The sequence below is a fragment of the Echinops telfairi genome, unplaced genomic scaffold (assembly GCF_000313985.2).
Source record: "Echinops telfairi isolate 266 unplaced genomic scaffold, ASM31398v2 ScPeMD7_7468;HRSCAF=8506_0, whole genome shotgun sequence".
Taxonomy (NCBI): Eukaryota; Metazoa; Chordata; class Mammalia; order Afrosoricida; family Tenrecidae; genus Echinops; species Echinops telfairi.
Window position 1 is genome coordinate 46,172,374 of NW_022111369.1, and position 20,355 is coordinate 46,192,728.

The following is a 20,355-nucleotide window of genomic DNA, read 5'->3' on the forward strand; positions in this document are numbered from 1 at the left end:
GTGGTTTTGAACTACTTTCCTTTTGGTTAACAGCTCAACATGTAACTACTACACCACTAGTTCTTACCAGGAAGTTTCAATTTTTTGAAGCTGAGGAGAGTTGAGCTGTCATAAGATCATGTTCTATGTGGTTAATGAAGGAAAATTTGCTCACTTGTCTTGTTAACTAAGGGACCCTGGTTAAGCAGTGAACTGTTAACTGGAAGTCAGCAGTTCAAACCTACTAAGTCATACCTTGGGAGAAAGATGAGGCTTTCTTCATGAAAGATTTAGTTTTGTAAGCCTAGGAGCAGTTCTATTCTGTCTTATAGCATCTTTATGAATCAAAATAGCTCAAAGGCAGGGTAGATTTATTTATTACTTGCTAGTCAGATGATCAGACAACCGATCTCAATTCTGAATAGTTGCTTCATGTACTATTCAGTGAAACATCTCCCAGGAGATTCGAATTAGGAGGTTCCCATTTGTGCCTTTCTAAATCTTCTAAAATTGATGTCAAAGAACCACTTCAGCAGCTACACAGACAACTTTTGTTTGTTTGTTTTTGGTCAAGTGTATTTTTCCTAAGTAAACACAATTTAAAGCACCACAAAAGTTAGTTGATAGAAATTATATATAGTTACAATTGGGTTCAATATGTACATTTTACCTTAGTTTATATTCTACATGAAATTAATACAAATTTAGAATTATTATAATATGAAGTAATCAGAACAGAGTATTAAAGAAGTAACTGGACATTATATGAAATACCCAGCATTCATATCTACTTGAAATTTGAATGAAAAACAACAGAAAAAATACTAAGGCAAAGTTGACTCTCATTAAAAACATAGGATGTTTACAATCCTCTATAAACTGCATTTCAACCTTCCCTAAAGAATATCTATTCTAAGTAATGGCCTCCCCTTCCCCAACATTTCTCTCGAGCAGATTTAACTTTCATTTAATATAATGTCATCAGATGAAACTCAATATGTCCTAAATTGAACATATGATCTCTTATCCAGAATCAGCTTTTATAACTTCTTCATTTTCACCAATGACAACATCTTAAAGTCTCTAGGAGAGCCTTCAGTGGCACCACGCTCTCATTTTCCTGTCTTCTTTGATTCCATTCTTACTTTCCACTTCCCACTCTTCTTTGGTCTTCTTTTTTTTTCTGACTCCTTTGAGTAGGTGGCACTATTGATGAAGCATTGGCTGGCATACTGTAAGGTCAGTGGTTCGAACCTACCAGGTGCTCACCGAAAGGAAGGTAAGGCTACCACATAAAGACCTGCTGCCTCATCCGGAAATCCGGGTAGGGTTGCTGAGTCATAGCTGGCTTATGAGCAGTAGGTTGGGGGCTTTTCTTTAGGAGGCACTATAGCTTAACTGTAATCAAATGTATTTTAGTTCTTTCCTCATCTAGATTGTAAGCAACTTTTTGAAATCAAAGCCGCTATTTTTAACTGCTTTTGTATATTGCAGGCTGCCTAATCCAACTGGGCAGCAGTCTTCTACCATCCTATGTCAACGTCCATAAATCTCTCTATCTACATCTATACTACGCAAACCTCAACCGAAATTATTGCCAGTAAGTCAATTCTGACTCATAGCAACCCCATGAAACAGTAGAATTGCCCCCAGGGAGTTCCAAGACTGTAAATTCTTTAAGGGAATAAAAAATCTTATGTTTCTCCCAAGGAGAGCTGGTGGTTTCAAACTGTTGACCTTGCAATGAGCAGCCTCGTATGTAACCCACTAAGTCACCCAGACCCAGAGCAAATCCAAACTCAGTGCTGATTCATAGCAAACTCCTGTAGGTTTTTGAGACTGTAACTACTTATGAGAGTAAAAAGCCCAGTCTTTCTCCGTTGGAGCTCTCAGTGGTTTTGAACTGCTGACCCTGCAGATCAAAGCCCAATATGTAACCACTACATCACCAAGAGTCTTATAGCAGACAAAAAAAATAAAAGAGCCACATTTGTTTTTAACTCTTCATTTTCTCATTTTTGCTGTCCAATACTCAAATTCTTCACACTTAAATTAAATGCTTGTCTTCCACACCTTTCTTTCTTCAACAACTCCCTATAATCATTATATATAATCATACTTCTCACTACTCAAACCATTCCCTCAAAGGTCACCAAAAGTCTCAAGACCAAGGCCAGCATTCTTTTTTCTGTTTCCTTGACACTTTTTTAAACATATGGCACTGTGAAAAGAAACACCTTAATATTCTCCACTAGTTAATTTTTCCATTAGTAGTGATTTCAGATACTGGAATCTCCATGGCTCATTTCTATTGCACCTAAACACTATCTAGCCAATTCCCATCATGTTAAAGTTTCCCAGGAGTTATGGAACATATTTTAATCTTCTTATTTTTTAACCAGGATTATAGATGTTTCCCTACCCTGATAAATTGCGCCAGGTAATATATAAATCTACATCTCACTCTAGTTAAATGTGTCAATCCCAGAAAACAGCTCTACACAATCCACATGCTTCTTTTCTTTGGAACGTCTATGGATGAATCCCACTGAACTCTTTATACAGGAACAACTGCACCACTGTGAAGGAAGAAGAGGGAAGTAAAAGAGGCAGTCTGGTACCTGCCCCTCTTCAAGCATCTCATCAAGAGACCTTCGGAAGAATCTGGAGAGCTGAGTATTGGTTTTCACTTGATAGTTACTCAGCTCCTGAGGAACATTAAGACAGGCCAGTGTGAGAAAGGGCCGATGAGATTTGTGAGTAATGTGGCACTCCACCACCACAGTCTGCCCTGTTATTTTTGTCTCTTTGTCATCTACTCATCCCTCTCCTCTAGTAATAAACAGCTCGACTGCTTTTTCCTCTATTTCCTCTTCTCTTTTCTCCTCCTTTATTTTCTTTCCTTCTTTCACTTATTTCCCCCCCTCTTTTGATTTTCCTTTGTTTTACCAATATGTATGGCTGGACATTGTACACAAAGTGGTCATCTGTCCACTGCTTAGCTGCTCTCTCTAAATTCATTCTAAAATTCTCATGGATTCAGTTTCCTTTCTTTCATTCATAAACTATTGAATGCCTATTACATTCACGATGTTGGGCAGGGTGTAATGAATAATGTTTGCAGGATGAATCATTTTGCCCTTAAGGAACTTCAGGGAAGGGAAAGTGTACACATAACTACAGTGCTAGGTAGGGAGTGCTTATGTCATAAATGTGTGCATAAATTGCTATGAGACTTTGGGGTGGGGCTCCTACAGTCACGACATTTTTCATGGACAAGTTTCCTTTGAAGGGAATCATCAAGAATGAGTAGGACTTAGACATGCGGTGGTAAGTGAAAGAATTCTAGAGCAGAGGGCATGGAGATGAGGTAAAGAGGTGCCATGAAAAGGTCGTGAGCTGAGTCACATAATTTCAGCAGAATCTGGTTTGAATTTTATTTGTATCTTTACTATCCACTTGACCTAGGCTGAGGCTTTTACTAATCCTGAGGGTCAATTTCCTTATCTACCAAATGGAGATTGTCAGTAAGAGGCAAAGGCCAAAAAAAAAGAGAGAAAGAAAAAGAAAGATCTTTTTAGCATATGATGTATGTGCAGATGGTTAATATACTCTTAGCTGCAAATTGAAAGGTTGGAGTTTTCCATCTACTCAGAGGTGCCTCAGACAAAAGGCCTGAAACCCTCAATAAGATGATTAATAAAAAAATAATAATTTTTTTAAAACCACCAACTAGCCATTGAACCCTAGTGAGCTCATTTCTGCTCTGACACGCATGGGTTGTATGAGTCAGAATTGGCTTGATGGCAACTGGTTTACCAATTTTAGGTGTTTAATTAATGATAGCTGCTATATTGAACAAGTATAGGAAGACAGAGGGTGTGGGTAACGGTCAATGAATGGGTGAGCAATTTACTTGTTCGGATATGCTGATGAGGCCTAAATTTACATCACTAGCCATGGATTCTTATCTTCTTCCGAGGTATTACTCCAGAGTTCTTACTTCTATGTCATCCTCTTAAACTCAACAAGTCATAAATCAAACATAATCTTTTCTCCAAAACCAATACTATTCGAGTTTCCCCATTCTCATCAATGATAACATCTTCAAACCTCTAACTATAATGTGACCATCTTACTAAACACATTCTAAATTCTTCCTGATTCATTCAGGTCTTCCCTAATCTGCTTTCATGTATTTGTTGTTGTTGTTGTTGTTAGTTGCCATCAAGTAGGTTCTGGCTCATAGCAACCCTACATACAACATGATGCAACACTGCCCGGTCCTGTGCCATCCGCACAACTGTTCGTATGTTTGAGCTCATCGATACAGATACTGTGTCAGGCCATCTTGTTGAAGGTCTTCCTTTTCCACTACCCTCACTACTTTACCGAGCATGATGTCCTTCTCCAGGTACTGGTCTCTCCTGACAACACGTGCAAAGTCCCTAAGGGGAAGTCGTCTGGCTCCACTTATTCCAAGACAGCTTTGTTTGTTCTTTTGGCAGTCCATGTGACTTTCAGTATTCAAATGTATCTATTCTTCTTCAGTCTTCCTTATTCAATGTCCAACTTTACATGCATGTGAGGCAGCTGGGCCACCACAGAATAAAAGTAGTGGATTTTCAAGTATTTAAGAAGCTTTATAAGCCATCATTCTCCAATATGCGCTTGTCATTTAGTCTGACTGCAACTCTTGCTTTGATACATACATACATACATACATACATATATATTAAGTTTGCTCTTACCTTCATATTTTAAAATTATTTTTCAGCCTCTATTGATTCTTCAGGGCCCTTTTTCAAGATAAAGAAATAAAGTTAACAGATATGTGAAGAAGGAAACAGCTATCTAATGAAACAGGAGACAGCTATTCCTTTGTAAACTACTTTTATTTATTTATTTTTAATAATTAAATCATTTTATTGGGGACTTGTACAACTCATCACAATACACACATACATTCATTGTGTCAAGCACTTTTGTACATTTGTTTCTCTCATCATTCCCAAAACATTTGCTTTCTACTTGAGCCCTTGGTATCAGCTCCTCATTTTTCCCCTCCCTCTCTCCCTGCTCCTCACCCCCATGAACCCTTGATAATTTATAAATTATTATTATTTTGTCATATCTTACACCGTCCAATGTCTCCTTTCACCCACTTCTCAGCTGTCCATCCCTCAGGGAGAAGGTTATATATAGATCCTTGTAGTTTGTTCCCCCTTTATCCCTCACCTTCCTGGTATCGCCACTCTCACCACTGGTCCCCAGGGGTTCATCTGTCCTGGGTTCCCTATGTTCCAGTTCCCACCTGTACCAGTGTACATCTTCTGGTGCAGCCAGATTTGTAAGGTAGAATTGGGATCATGATAGTGGGGTGGGGGAAGCACTCAAGAACTAGAGGAAAATTGTATGGTAAACTACTTTATTATGTGAGTAAAATGATATTAACTAAAAATATCAGTCTATTTTCACACAAATCATCAAGAGCACACACTGATAAAGACAGATGCATTGTGTAAGAACCATTATTGGCACAGATTTATACAGGGATTGGGGTATAAAAAATGTTCATTAAATGGCTACAAAAACTACAAAATTAGCCTTCAGCTGACATTCACATGTATTTCCCAATTTAAAATTGGGTTTAGAAACATTCCATCTGTCCTGGGAACCAAATGCCATGCACAAAAAAGAAACGTTGTAGGCAACCAAGGAGGAGACTTTGAATCCTAACCTCAGGCTTAGTCTTGAAATTACTCTTATAGTTCTTAATTTTTAAATAAGTAATTCCTGTACTTTAATGGTTGCTTAGTACTTAGTACTTCACACGGTCACTTTCTGCTATTAGCAGGAAAACACAATTATAGTTTTTGTTGTGTTATAGTATTTCTTTTATTTATTTATTTAGTTAGTTACGGACTTCCTATCTTTTTTCCTCAATCAATCTACTCAATGAATGTCAAAATAATTTTTTCAAAGAAAAGAACGACATGCTTCCTATGCTCTGATGAAAGCAAGTCGTCAGTTCACTGGACATAATCGTTACCTTTCCGGGTAGCACTGGATTCCTCAGAGTTTCCTCTCCTGGAATAAAGTGTCATTTCCATTATGATGTATGAGATCAAGATTTTGCTTTTAATATTCTACCCTTCTTTTTTCAAGTAAGTTTTTAAAACCACATTACATATCACATAAAATGTATTGAAATTGAGTGAGCTTCCGGCAAATCAGAAGCTCATTTTACACGGTTGGCAATTTGCCTGACAAGACATTTGTTGAAAACAAACTCTGTGACTCTGTGTCTGAACATTCAGAAATGATCACGAGCACTTTCTTGTTTCAACATTGTGCACGATTAGTCTCCAAATAATAAATGCTACCCACATTTTCATTGAAAAGCTTTTGTTTAATCCTAAAACACAAAATACACAGTTATTTCTTCCATGAAAAAAAATAAATATAATGTAGAAATAAATAACTTTGTAGCAAAATAGAAAGGTTTCTCTCCTTCATCCAATAAATAAATGGCATGACTTCAGTTCACTGTTACTTCATGTGTTCTAGTAAACGCTTTTCGTAGCTGCCAGAAGGGTGTTCTTCAGAAGCATCGCAACTGTCATCGGCCCCACGCCTCCTGGAACGGGAGTGATAAAGCTAGCCTTCTTCCTAACAGCTGATGGAGGAAACAGAAAACAACCTTGGTGTTTACATTTACTGGAGCAGTTCATACTTCAAAGGAATATACTGGATTATTAGGCATTATACATATCATTTCAATAAGCTCCAATCCTTCTTAGAGCTAAGAAGGCAATGCACACATATAGACACAGTTACTTCAACACGTCCATGTATTATAGCTAAGGGGGCTAAAACACAATGAGTCAGGACTATGAGTTCAATTTCATGAAGCTCAGTTAGTTTTACATTATGAAAAGCTTTCACCAGTGATCGATCCAATCATCCATAATTCCAGTTAGCGACTTCTAAAGTGCATATTGTAGACAGGCCATAGAGTATAGATAGTTCAGCACAAGCCATGCTTTAAATGGGAACATTCCTGATATGAATAGCATCATTTTTGCATGGACAAACATTCCATTTCAAATCAAATGAAAACATTGAACCATGAGAACATAGATATTGTTGTCGGCTGCCATGGGGCCCGTGCTGACTCATAGTGACTGATCCTCTGTACAAAAGAATGAAACAATAAACGTTATGAGAGCTTCTTATTCCCTCAGCATGTGAGGGTGAGTCAGAAAGTATTGCTACTGGAGGTCCAGCTCATATATGGATGGGTTTATTTTACAAATGTGTTCCAACGTGTCTTTGCAATGCTGCAAGCAAGTTCTCTCAGCGATACACTTGGCTCAGTGTCAACAGGGTCTCTGCAGAAAAGGTTTGAGCAAACAGTGGTGTCCAAGGGTCCAGGCAGGCCCAGTGAGGCACCCTGCAGCAGAGAAGTCGACGCGGAAGGTCATAGTGGCTTTCCCCCGTCTTAATCCTAAAGAGGGAACTTTGATAGATTTTTTCCCAAAGGGCACAGCAAATTCACAGGGGCTTAAATAAAGATGCTCTAAGAAAATAAAAAGATGAATGGGTAAGAAAAAGACCAGGACAATTATCCGCAGGATTATTTTTAGATCAAAACAATGTACTTACTCATTCTTTGAGCTTATCAAGAACAGTTATGTAAGTTTTTAGTTGGGAAACCTTACTCTTACAGCTCTGATATTTCCCTTTCAGACACTTTTTTATTCACATAACTCAAAGACCATTTAAAAGGAACATTATTTGAGTCTCTTGGAAATGAAAAGACTTCCATTTTGATGTGGTGTAAATCCAAGAGCACAGAATTTGTTGGGGAAAGGGCTAGAGGGATAGAAAGACTGCCTTCAGAAATGTATAGACCTACATAAAGGCTTCTCTTAAAACAAGCAGCCACCAATGTGAGCTGTCAGTTAAACCCACCTGGAAAGAGCATACCAGCCCATGTGATATAAGGATCATAAATAATAAAATCCAAGATGAGAAGAAGGAATTGTATTAGAGTTTAAATCCTGAGCACTCTGTTTTCAAAAGGCATGGATGACTGAAATTCCAAAATCCATTTGTAGAGTCCCCACATGGATTAAGCCTCCACTGTATTCCCTCAGACCCTTTACCAGGGATGTGACTAGTCCTACGCTCAGACAGAGTGCATTGGACAGTATATTCCTGCAGACATTAAACACACACTCATTGCCATAAAGTAAAATCTGACTCTTAGCAACCCCATAGGGTTGAGGTGCACTGTCCCTTAAGATTTTTGAGGCTGTAAATCTTTGCAGGAGTGGGCAGCCTCGTCTTTCTCCTGCAGAGCGGCTGGTAGGTTTGAGATGCAGGCCTTGTGGTTAGTGGTCCACTGAACCACATGGGCTCCTACTGCAGATATAGGTAGGCTAAAATTTAACATTTGAGCATTTGTTTTTCCTTTTGACTTATTTTCAGTTTGTTCTAGTTTTTCTTATTGGATTTCAGCTTTTCTGTGTTTTACTGGATTGTTAATGCTTTTTTGGAGTGTGTTTTTTCTCTATGAAATCCAAGATATGTAACTCTCTAGAGACTGTAACTAGATTAAATTGCTTAGGGTTACAACAGGGGAGGCTGGAGGGAAGTGAGGTGCTAATAATAATGAGAACAGAATGAAGAAAATGTTCTAAAATTGATTATGGTGATGACTGCCCAACTCTTTTTAATACATTTAAGCCATGGAATTGGATGGTATATTATTGTATGTCAACAAAACTATTTTTAAAAAGTGGATAGACCTAGATGGAAGATATTCCAAGAAAGAGGAGATTCACACTTTGATATTTTTAATATAATATATAAATATTATATATAGTACATAAATTTAAATTTAAAAGGTATCTACTCTTTTTTTATTTGATTTTCATGGATTGAATGTCTGTGAATGAAATAGAAATTTATCTGTGGCTGACTAATTTAAATGTATTCTTTGTTTACAGATGCCTGAGATATAGAAATGATTTCTCATGAAAAGTGGGGAATTATCATTGGCAAATGAGGGTAGGGATTGATGTCAATGCACAAAGGAAATTTAGTCTAAAGTTTTACATAACTATTTCAGGGCTGTCCCAAGCAATGTGTTTATGAACTATCAGAGGTGACTAAAATTAGTCATGTGAGAAAGTTAATTTCAATTCATGTTTGATGCTATGAAAAACACCTCCCTCAATCACTTCTGTAAGATAGTAAATTAAGAAGCATTACATCACCAGCATAGACTTTCATTGGCTGTTTTTTCCCCTGAGGGCAGACAAGGTGTTGCACCTGCTTATAGAAGATGATGCTTTAAGATTAATCCTATTATGTGTGGGGAGATATTCAACCTGCTCCACTGAAGAAAATTTTAGAAGCATTTTAACTTTTAAAAACTTATTTACAGTGTATAATCATTTGAGAGTGGTATGTATGTGCTATAAGCAAATTTCAAAATTTTGTAGTATGAGACTCTTGTTCTAGTATTCAATTGTAATGGATTTCAGCACTTTCGTCAGAGACTAATTAACATGTATGGCAAAATCAAAGATTATATTTCATAACGTCAACATGATTTAAGAGTTACTGAAACTATTTGACAATGGAGACCAATCAAACAATCACCATAGGCTGTTGTCTGTGTGGCATTTGCTTTGAAGAATGAGATTTAGATAGCAATGACTAGGCCATTTTTTCAGATAGATTTTTGAAAATAAGAATATTTTTGAGAAAAAGAAAAAACAAACAAACAAACAAAAATCCATGACACCTATTTCAATGACTTTTCTGTAAACTTTAGCACCTCCAAGGTAAATTTCACAAATTTCCGTAGAGAAGTCTGTTAAGTTGTGTAGAAAGAAAATCGGTTCCTGTTACAAAGCACGCACATTAGATGCATAGAAGACTTGCCTTCATACATCGTATTCTCCTGTCTGGCATGCCCTTCCCCCACTTGTCACCTGATAAATATTTATTTTTGCTTTTACAGATATATCATAAATGTCATTTCCTTTGTGGAGTCTGCTAATTCCCATGCTGAGCACATTGTTAATTCAGTTCCATAAAAGCTAAGCGCTTTCCAATTTACAATCAAGGAGTATATTGTAATCTCCTGAGAAGTGAACACTTCCTTCCACCCATGAGTCTAGCTGACGCCACTGCCGAGAACCACTGTTTAAAGTGAGTGATGTGTTTAATGGTGGGCGGGGGTGAAGGGGAGCTATACACAGGAGGGGGCTTCAAAATTTAATGGTTCAAAAGTTCACAAATATTTTGAATAAATATATTTGTATAAAAAGAATGAAAAAAGTGTGTAACACAGTTGAGATGCACACCTTCAATGAGAGATTAGGATATGGGTTCAAAAAATAAAAACGAAACATGAGGATCTTTGCCTCCAAGACGCTCACGGTATCTGAGGCAAAATACCACTATTCAGTATCCAGTGTGTCCTTCTAGTTCTGAATTATTTGTAAGCATGTTTGTTAAGAGAAGAGACTTCATTTCACAATTGGCCCTTAAACATTTGAAAAGGTGGTATAACTGTAGGGTAAATGTTAGACCACCTACCCCAAGGTGAGAAGTTCAAATCCACTAGGGGCTCCAAGGAAAAAAGATGAGGCTCTCCTGCTCCTGTAAAGATTTACAGCTTTGGACAAGGTTACTATGAGTTGGAATCAAGTAGATGACAGTGGGTTTGTTTTGTTTTTATTTGAAAGAGGGAGCAGATATTTTTGGTTTCTTTGAAGGCAGATTAGTGCCAAGTAAACTGGATTATAAGGAATTACAAGGAAGCAGATGTTTGTTTAGTAAACTCAAAGATATTCAACAGGACAGTAACATCCTTCTGCACATCATGTGTTATCTATGCAATGTCAGTAGAAACATTCGATTAAGGGTGAAAATCATGCTGTAGTGCCTAAGGAGCTGCTAAAAACAAGGTTTAGCAGCAGTTTGAAGCCACCAGTCCCTTTGAAGGATAAAGATAAGGCTTTCCACTTCTGTAAACCTTTATGGTCTTGGAAACCCACAGTAGCGATTCTACTCTGTCCGCTAGGGTGTCCGTAAGTCGGAACTGACTCCCTGAGTGCTGCACAACCAACCCAAACCCACTGTCCCGGAGTAGACCTGACTCATAGCAGCCTCTTATCGTGTTTCCAAGGAGCTAGCCTCTTACCTCTACTGAGGAGCCAAACTGAGTGGCCTAAAGTGTCAATAACTTAGTATTTTTCAAATTTCTATAGATTGGCTGGTGTCTCATTTTGGGTGGCTGAGAGTCTGATAGACTAACAGTCTTTGTGCACTTGCTCTCTGTCATACGTTGAACAGCACCTCTCACCACAGTTATATCTGCCTGGAATCTTAGAATGTGACTTTATTTTGAATAAGGGTCTTTGGAGCGTCATTAAAGTAGTAATTTCAAGATGAGGTTATCTTGGATTTGAGTCTATCCTAAATTCAATGACTGATATCCTTAGCAGAGACGGGAGACTACACAGGTGTTGATAGTGCCACGTAGTCTGTTTTGGCTCAAAGCAACCCTATGGACCACAAAACCAGAGACTGCTCAGTTCCACACCACCCTCAGAATTGTTCTTATATTTCAGCCTAGAGTTTCAGCCACTGTGTTGATGCATCTCGCCCAAGGCTTTCCTCTTTTATTTTTTAATTAAAAGATCATTTTATTGAGGATCTCTTATAACAATCCATAATCAATTGTATCAAGCATATTTGTACATATGTTGCCATCATTTTATTCGAAACATTTACTTTCTATTAAGCCCTTGGTGTCAGCTCCTTTCTCCGCCCTTTGTGTACTCTTGATAATTTATAAATTATTATTATTTTCATATCTTACACAACCTCTGTCTCCCATATCCATGGTTCCTGTTGCTCATCCCCCTGGGTGGCGGTGTGTATATTTATGTTGATCATTGCGATGGTTCCCTCTTCCACCCCTCCTCTCTCCACCTTCCCACTATTTTCCAGGTATCCCTACTCCCATTCCTGTTCTAGGATTCCATACAGCCAGTTCTGAGTTCTTATCTTTTATCTGTACCTGTGCACATGCTCTGGTCTAGCCTGCAGTGGAAGGCAGGTCTGGGGTTATGATAGTGGGGGTGGTGGTGAGGAAACCTCAAGGAACCAGAGGAATATTGTGTGTTTCATTGATGGTATACTGTGCCCTAGTCGACTCATCCTTTCCTTGTGACCCTTCTGTGAGGGGATGTCCCATTGCCTACAAATGAGTTTGGAGTCTCTGCTCCGACCCCTCTTGGTCTCAACAATATGTTTTGGTTTGTTTGTTTCTTTCTTTCTTTGGAGTCTTCTGATGCCTGTTACCTGATCCCGTCGAGACCTTATGATCACACAGACTGGCCGCTTGTTTAACTTCAATCCTTTAAGACACTATATCTTTTGAAAGCCTGGCATCATCCACTTTCTTCACCACATTTGCTTCTGCACCCATTTTGTCTTCAGCAATTGTGCTGGGTGGGGAGCATCACAAAATGCCAGGTTGTTAGAACAAAGTGTTCTTGCATTGAGGGAGGGCATGAGCAGAAGCCCCAAATCCATCCACTACTTCAGTGTACTGCCATATAAATATATGTACATAGGCCAATACCTCTATTTTTATGAATTAATGTATTTACATATGTACATACCTATGCTTATACCTCTATCGATAGCTTTGCTTCCTAGATCTTTCCTATGTTTCTTTTTACCTTCCTCCTGCCCCACCTATATGCTTGTCCTTCTTCCTTCTCTTAGTAATTCCTCTCAGATAGATTGCTGTTCCTCTAACACCCTCAGTAGCAACATGTCCTCCTCATTGTTAACTTTAATTCTCTAGTTATTCCCCTGTCTATGGCATTGTTTACTCACTGCTCCCTGCCTCCATCTGCCCCCAAGTCCCTTCAGAACCATCAGTCCCATTGCTTTCTCCTCAGCTTTCTCCTTTTTCACTGCTTCTCTATTTTACCATGCACGATGTCCTCCTACAGGGACTGGTTTCTCCTGACAACACGTTCAAAGTACTTAAGATGAAGTCTCACCATCCTTGCTTCTTAGGAGACATTCTGGCTGTACTTCTTCCAAGACAATATTTTCAGTATTTTTTACCAGCACCATAATTCAAATGCGTCCATTCTTCTTTAGTCTTACTTTTTCAATGTCCAGCTTTCACATGCATGTGAGGCGATTGAAAGTACCATGGCTCAACAAAATTCTGCCCAACAGAATCCAGCATCACATCAAAAAAATATTTCATCATGACCAAGTGGGATTCATTCAAGAGATGGTTCAACATTTGAAAAACAATCAAGGTACTCCACCAAAAAACAAGGCAAAGAATAAAACCACATCATCATATCAGTAGATTCATTTGATAATATCCAACACTCACTTTTGATCAAAACACTCAACAAATCAGGAATAGAAGAGAAATCCCTCAACATTATAAAAGCCATATATGACAAACCAACAACCAATATCACTCTGCATTGGAAACTTGAAACATTTCCAGTGAAAAAAGGGAACAAACAAGGATGGCCCTTATCATCACTCTTATTAAATATCCTGTTGGAAGTCTTAGTAGAGCCATCAGACAACAAAAAGTAATCAAGGGAATACAAATAGGCAAAGAAGGAATGAAACTCTCACTGTTTGGAGATAACATGATCCTGTATACAGAAAACCAAACAATCTACACAAAATGGTTACTGGAAACAATCAGGGGATTCAGTAAGATAGCAGAATATAAAATTAACCAGAAATCAATCAATTCCAGTACACTAGTGAAGTGAGCTACAAAAATACATTAAGAGAACAGAGAACAATACCATGTATAATAACCACACAAAAGATGAATACTTAGGAGTAAACCTAACTAAAGAAACAAAAGACCTATACAGAGAAAACTACAGAACATTACTATAAGAAACCAAAATAGACCTACATAAATGAAAGAATATTCCATGTTCATGGATAGGCAGACTTAATATTATGAAAATGTCAACACTACTTAAACCAATATCTATAAATAAAATTAAATCCAAATCTCAAATATATTCTTTAAAGAAATGGAATAAACGAATTACAAATTTCATATGGGTAGGCAAAAGACCCAGGATAAAGAACTTCTTAAAAAGAAGAACCAAGTAGGGTGCCACACACTACTTGACCTAAAAACCTACTACATAGCCACAGTAGTCAAACCAGCCTGGTACTGGTACATGGAGAGATGTATAGACTGATGGATCAAAACAGAAAACCCAGACATAAATGCATCAACCTACAGGTAACTAATCTTCAACAAAGGATGTAGAAATACACAAGGGGACAAAGACAGTCCCTTCAAAAAATGGTGTTGGACAAATTGAATTTCCATGTGGAGAAGAATGAAGCAAGACACGTACCTTTCCCCATGCACAAACACAACTCAAGATTGAGTAAAGATCTAAATATAAACCCCAGAGCTATCAGGATCATCCATAAGAAAGCTGGAACAAACTCAAGGGCCCGATTGCGCGGCATACACAGACTACCTACTATAATGGAGGAGGCACACATAGGGAAGCACAAGATAGATGACTGGGACATGCTGCAATTACATCACTTATACACATCAAAGGACTTCATCAGGAGAATAAAACTAGATCCCACAGATTGGGAAAAATAATTTTACCAACACATTGGACAAAGGTCTAATTACCAAAATATATAGAAATTAAGAAATGGGGGAAAGACATAAAAAGATAATTCACCAAATATGAAGTATAATTGGCTAACAAACATGAAAAAAATGCTCATGATCACTAGTTATCCATGAGATATAAATTAAAACCGCAATGAGATAACATCATATAATAACAATGTAGCCCAATTCAGAAAAACAAAAAACCACAAATGCTGGAGAGGCTGTGGAGAGAATGGAACTTGTATAAACTGTAGGTGGACTTGTTAATACATACAACTACTATGGAAAATAATGTGAGGACACTTAAACTGGGAATTGTAATCCCATATGATCCACTATTAGGCATATACATCAAAGAAATAAGAGTCACAATATGAGTGAATATATCTGTTAGTCCGGGTAGACTAGAAAAACAAATTCATAGAGACTCATATGTGAATAAGAAAGATGTTTATATACAAGAACAGTTGAATATTGAGAAAACATTATGGCCCAGTCCAGATCAAGTCCATAATTCTGATATTAGCTCATATGTCTGATACCAATCTAGAAAGTCCTCTTCAGACTCATGAAACACATGCAATGAATCCAAATGCAGGAAGATCACAGGCCAGTGGGTGCACAGTCTTGGGGATCCAATTGTGGTAGAAGCATCTCAACACTGGCAAGATCTCTACACGGTTCCTCCAATTCCCAGGCACAGGGTCTATCAGCATCATGCCATGTGTCTTGTCAGTAGAGCATCTCCAAGAGAGTGAGCAGAGAGAGATGTGTCTCCTGCCTCCAAGGAGGAAACTACAGGAGTTCCCAGAATTCTCAGGAGAAGGCATGCCCACACAGAGGCCTCATTGGTTATATCTTGATTGACAGGCCAGACTCCACCCCTTCACTCGTAGTCCTCTCAAATTGACACCAGGTTGTGTAACTACCATAGTAACCTCTCTTGTTTATAGTAGCACAATTCACAATAGCAAGAAACTAGAAGCAACCCAAATGCCCCACAGAGGAAGAATGGATAAAGAAACTATGATACATACATACAATGAAATACTATGCATTCCCTAAAAAACAGTGATGAAAACATGAAACATGGAAGGGCTTGGAAGCCATCGTGCTGAGTGAAGTTACTCAATCACAAGAGGGCAAATATTGTAAGAGTTCATTACTATAAGGAGAAACACTAATTAAATAAATCTAAGAGACCAATTCCCAAACAAAGGGGTATAAAGTCTGCCTATGGGCCTGAATCATACATCACCTCCCTTATACGCTCCTTATGAGAACCACCTCAAAAGAGGAGACTTCACATCAGCTAGGGTTACTCCTTCAAGAAGAGAGAAAAGGAAGAAGACCATGTGCTCAATGCCATGCAACGCTGAGACCAGGCTTGGACAAATCACAGGGCCTCCACAGGAATGAGAGGAGAATCTTACTACAAAATCAAGTTAAGACCAGGGGAGGGGAGCATCTACATTTTAGAGGAGGCACTGATAATTGGTGGGTAAATGGGGAGGACAAACCTCCTATCAGGAAGGGATGCTAAACAATAATTGTAGGGAACCTAAGAGGAGAATAAACCTGGCTCTATGTTTCTGGATAGACATTTTGAATAAGGTTCTAACCAACCCTCCATGAACCACGCCATGGACTAAACACTACAATGACCTTAGACGCTGGCCTTAAAGGGAACATGGCATCTCCCAAGGGCCACACCAGAAGGACTTCACATGAATGCCCTACTGAATGAATTGAACCATACCTCACAACTACCTTGAACTTAGGACTGAAATTCCCTGATTGGAGAAGAAGCAAAGATGATCACCCCAAGATTGTGTAAATGGCAGTTGTTGGACCTTAGGTGGGACCCTGGGCTTAGTGGGCATCCAATGAAAGAGGACCCAGAATCACTGTATATTTAGTACCTCCATACTCCCCCATTGCATTAATATGGCAGGTATTAATCTGAGAGGTAAGGATCTGCCCTTGTAAGGAACATTACAGTAAATTTTCCGCTAGCACCAACCCCTCTGTTCAATGTAAACAGAGCCCAATCAATTAAGAAATCAATCTGTACAAAGCAACAACTCATGGATTGCAGTTTGTAGTTGAACCATACTGGAATGAACTCCTCAACAGTATCAACATTACCTTAAATTCTATGCCATTGGATAAATTATTGATGTTATCACCTATACCCCAGAGGGATGATTGACAATGTTTTCTTTTTTAAAATTTGTTTGTTTTGTTTTTCGTTGTTGTTCTTGTGGGTTTTTGTCTATGTCGTAATATGACCACCAAAGTAAACCAGAGTCTTCATAACCTGTGGAAGAACAGATAAATCCTGGGTTCCCACCTAACTCTAGCCCAATTCAAGAACAGTTTGTTTTATAGCATGGCTCTGTTGGATACTGACCTTCATGAAATGACCACTGAAGATAAGGCTGCTATAGCCAAGTGTGGAGAAGAAAACAGATGGTGCTGGCTATCAATTGGTATAGTGCCTGGGATCTTAAAGGTGGGTATGCAAATAAGCAGCCATTTAAGTGAGTTGTCAACTAAGCCTACTGAAAGAAGCACACCGGCTGGTGTGATCCAAAGATGATGCTAACAAAATCCAAATATGATGAAGGGAAGAGAATCAGATGTTAAATTGAGAACACCTGATTTGTAGAAGGCTGTGGAGACCCTGTGAGCCCCAAATTCATCTGCAGAGTATCTGGTCAAATCACTTCTGGCCACAGGCAAGGGACTTGAACACTTTTACTATAAGACAGAGATTATCGTTAACTTGATTATGGTGGATTGGGTCATGGTATAATATGTCACTTGGTCAGTTGACCTTCCTCTTGACCTAACCTGAATCTGTTCTAGTCTTAAATATTTCTCACTTGTTCCAAGACTGAAATTTTTGCTCTGGCTTTTGAAACATTGTTGGTGGTCTTCCCTTTCTTACTCTTTATTTTTATTTTCTTCTTTTATATTATTGTTTCTTCTTTCTGTTTCATTTTGGTTTTTATTGTTTCTGTTAGATTTCCCAGTTTATGCAGCACAGGAGTGGATGCATAGAGCTAATAACTGATGTAATGGTTTATTGGAGATTGGAGGTGGGAAGGAACAGGGAAATTGTGGAGCAGACAATAAATGCAGGAGGAGGAAGGGAGCACTAGAACTGATTTTGATGATGTATATACACCTCTTTTTAAGTGACTTAACTATGGGAGTGTATGATATGTGAATTTTATATCAAGAAAACTACTAAAAGAAAGAAAGAAAGAAACCAGAGTTGACCAATGATTACCAATAGGTGAAGGAGGGAGAGTTTTTGCTTAGTGGCATTGAGTTTATGATAATGGTGGTGGAATAATTTGGAAAAGGATATCAATTAAGAGTTGTACAAGAATAAGAGTACAGTCAATGGCACTGAATTATACATGTAGAAGTTATTGAAATGGAGAATGTTTTGTTGTGCATATTTTTGCCACAATTAAAAAATAATTACATTAATAATGAATTCAAGAAAGAAAATGCTCTAAAATTGATTGTGGTAATAATTGTATAAACTGTTCTTGATATTATGAAACTATTGAATTGTATGATAGCTGGATGAAGTGCTAATAAAATTGTTTTTTAAAGAAGTACAATGGCTTAGGTCATACACTAGTCTTCAAAGCAATCGCTTTGCTTTCCAACACTTCCAAGAGGTTTTTGTACAGTAGATTTACTAAATGCAATGCATCTTTTGACCTCTTTTGACTGCTGCTTCCATAAGGATTGATAGTGGATCCAAGTAATATTAAATCCTTAACAATGTCAATCTTTCCTCCATTTATCGTTTTAGCTATTAGTCCAGCAATGAGGACTTCAGTCTTCCTTACACTGAGTTATAATTAATACTGAAGGCTGCAATCCTTGACCTTCATCTGCTTCAAGTTCTTCTCACTTTGAGCAATTGTAGCTGTGCCATCTACATATCAATAAGCCTTCCTTCAACGCTGATGCTTCCGTCTTCATAAAATCCAGCTTCTCTGATTATTTGTTCCGCAACAGATGGAAGGAGTGTGGTGAAAGGATTCAACCTTGATGCACACCTGTCCCAAGTTTAAATCACGCTGTGTACCCTCGTCATGTTTGCACAATTGCCTCTTGATACATGTATGAATTCTGAACGAGCACAATGAGGTGTTCTGGAATTTCCATTCTTCTCAAGGTTATACATACTTTGTTTTCATCCACACTGTTTACTACCTTTGTGTAGACAAAAAACACAAGTAAAAATCTTTCTGGTTCTCTCTGCTTTCAGTGAAGATTCATCTGACCTCAACAAGGAAATCCCTGTTCCTCATCTCCTTCTGAATTTGGCCTGATCCTCTTGACAGCTTTTCATCGATGTACTGCTGCAACCATTGTTGGATGATATTCAGCAAAATTTTACTTGCGAATGATATCATTGATACTGTTCTATAGTTTGAGCAGGGTCACCTTTCTTTGGCATGGGTCCAAATATGGATCTCTTCCAGTCAGCTGCCAGGTGCCTTCCGAATTTCCTGGCATAGACAAATGAGTGCTTCCAGTGCTTCATCAGCTTGTTAAAACATTTTAAGTGCTATTTCATCGATTCCTGGAGCCAGGTTTTTGGCTAATGTCTTCAATGCAGCTTGAACTTCTTCCTTCAGACCGTTGGTTCTTGCTCAGATGCTACCTTCTGAGATGGTGGAAAGGTGACTCGTTCCTTTCGCACAGCGACTCTGCCTTCTTCCCCTTCTTTGGATGCTTCCTGCTTCATTCACTATTTTGCCCAAGTATTTTTTCAATATCGCAACCTGAATTTCTTTCAGCCAAGCAGGTTCCCCAGTTTTGTTTTCTAACTCTAGGTCTTTGAAAATCTCCTTCTAATATGTGACTTTGTCTTCTAGAGTTTTCCGTTGAAATTTTCTGTTCAGCTCTTTTACTCCATCATTTCTTCCATTTGCCTGAGCTAGTCTATGAGTAAGAGCAGGTTTCAGAGTCTCTTCTGATACCCACCACGGCTTTTTCCTTTCCTGTCCTTTTCATGACCTTTGCTTCCTTTAGGTACGGTGTTTCTGATGTCCTTGTACAGCTCATCTGGTCTCTGTCATTCGTGACAATATGCTCTTGGGATGTTTTCTAATTTCAAGTAGTATAGATTCAGGGTCATATTTTGGCTCTTGTGAACTTGTTTCAATTTTCTTCACCTTTAACCTGAATGTATATATAAGCAATTGATGGTCTGTCACACAGGCAACCCCTGGCCTGGTTTCAGCTGCTGATGCTGAGCTTCTCCACTGTGTCTTCTTAAAGATGTAGTCAATTTGATTTCCTTGCTTTCCACCTAAATAAATCCATGTGTACATTCCACTTTTGTGCTGTTGTTAAATAAAGGTATTTGTGGTGAATAAGTTGCTGAAATTTTATAATGTGATCTCCAACTTCATTTCTACCACCAAACCATATTTTCCAACTCTTGTTCCTTCCTCCTTGTTTCCAACTTTTCCAATATCACCAATAATTATCAATGCATCTTGACTGCATATTTTTAAAAATCATTTTATTGGGGGTTCATACAATTCTTATCACAATCCATATATCCATCCATTGTCTCAAGCACA

The 20,355-nt window shown here is 38.3% G+C and overlaps 1 protein-coding gene across 3 annotated transcripts in view; it reads right to left on the bottom strand.

The window, feature by feature from the left end:
• Positions 1 to 5,335: 5,335 nt before the first annotated feature.
• Positions 5,336 to 20,355, bottom strand: part of MTHFD2L (methylenetetrahydrofolate dehydrogenase (NADP+ dependent) 2 like) — a 165,616-nt gene continuing 150,596 nt past the window's right edge. For all 3 annotated transcript variants that reach the window (XM_004703199.4, XM_045284284.1, XM_045284283.1), the window contains one exon: positions 5,336 to 6,658. In XM_004703199.4, coding sequence (XP_004703256.1) covers positions 6,546 to 6,658 — 113 coding nt within the window. In that variant the 3' untranslated portion in view covers positions 5,336 to 6,545. The remainder of the gene's footprint in view (positions 6,659 to 20,355) is intronic.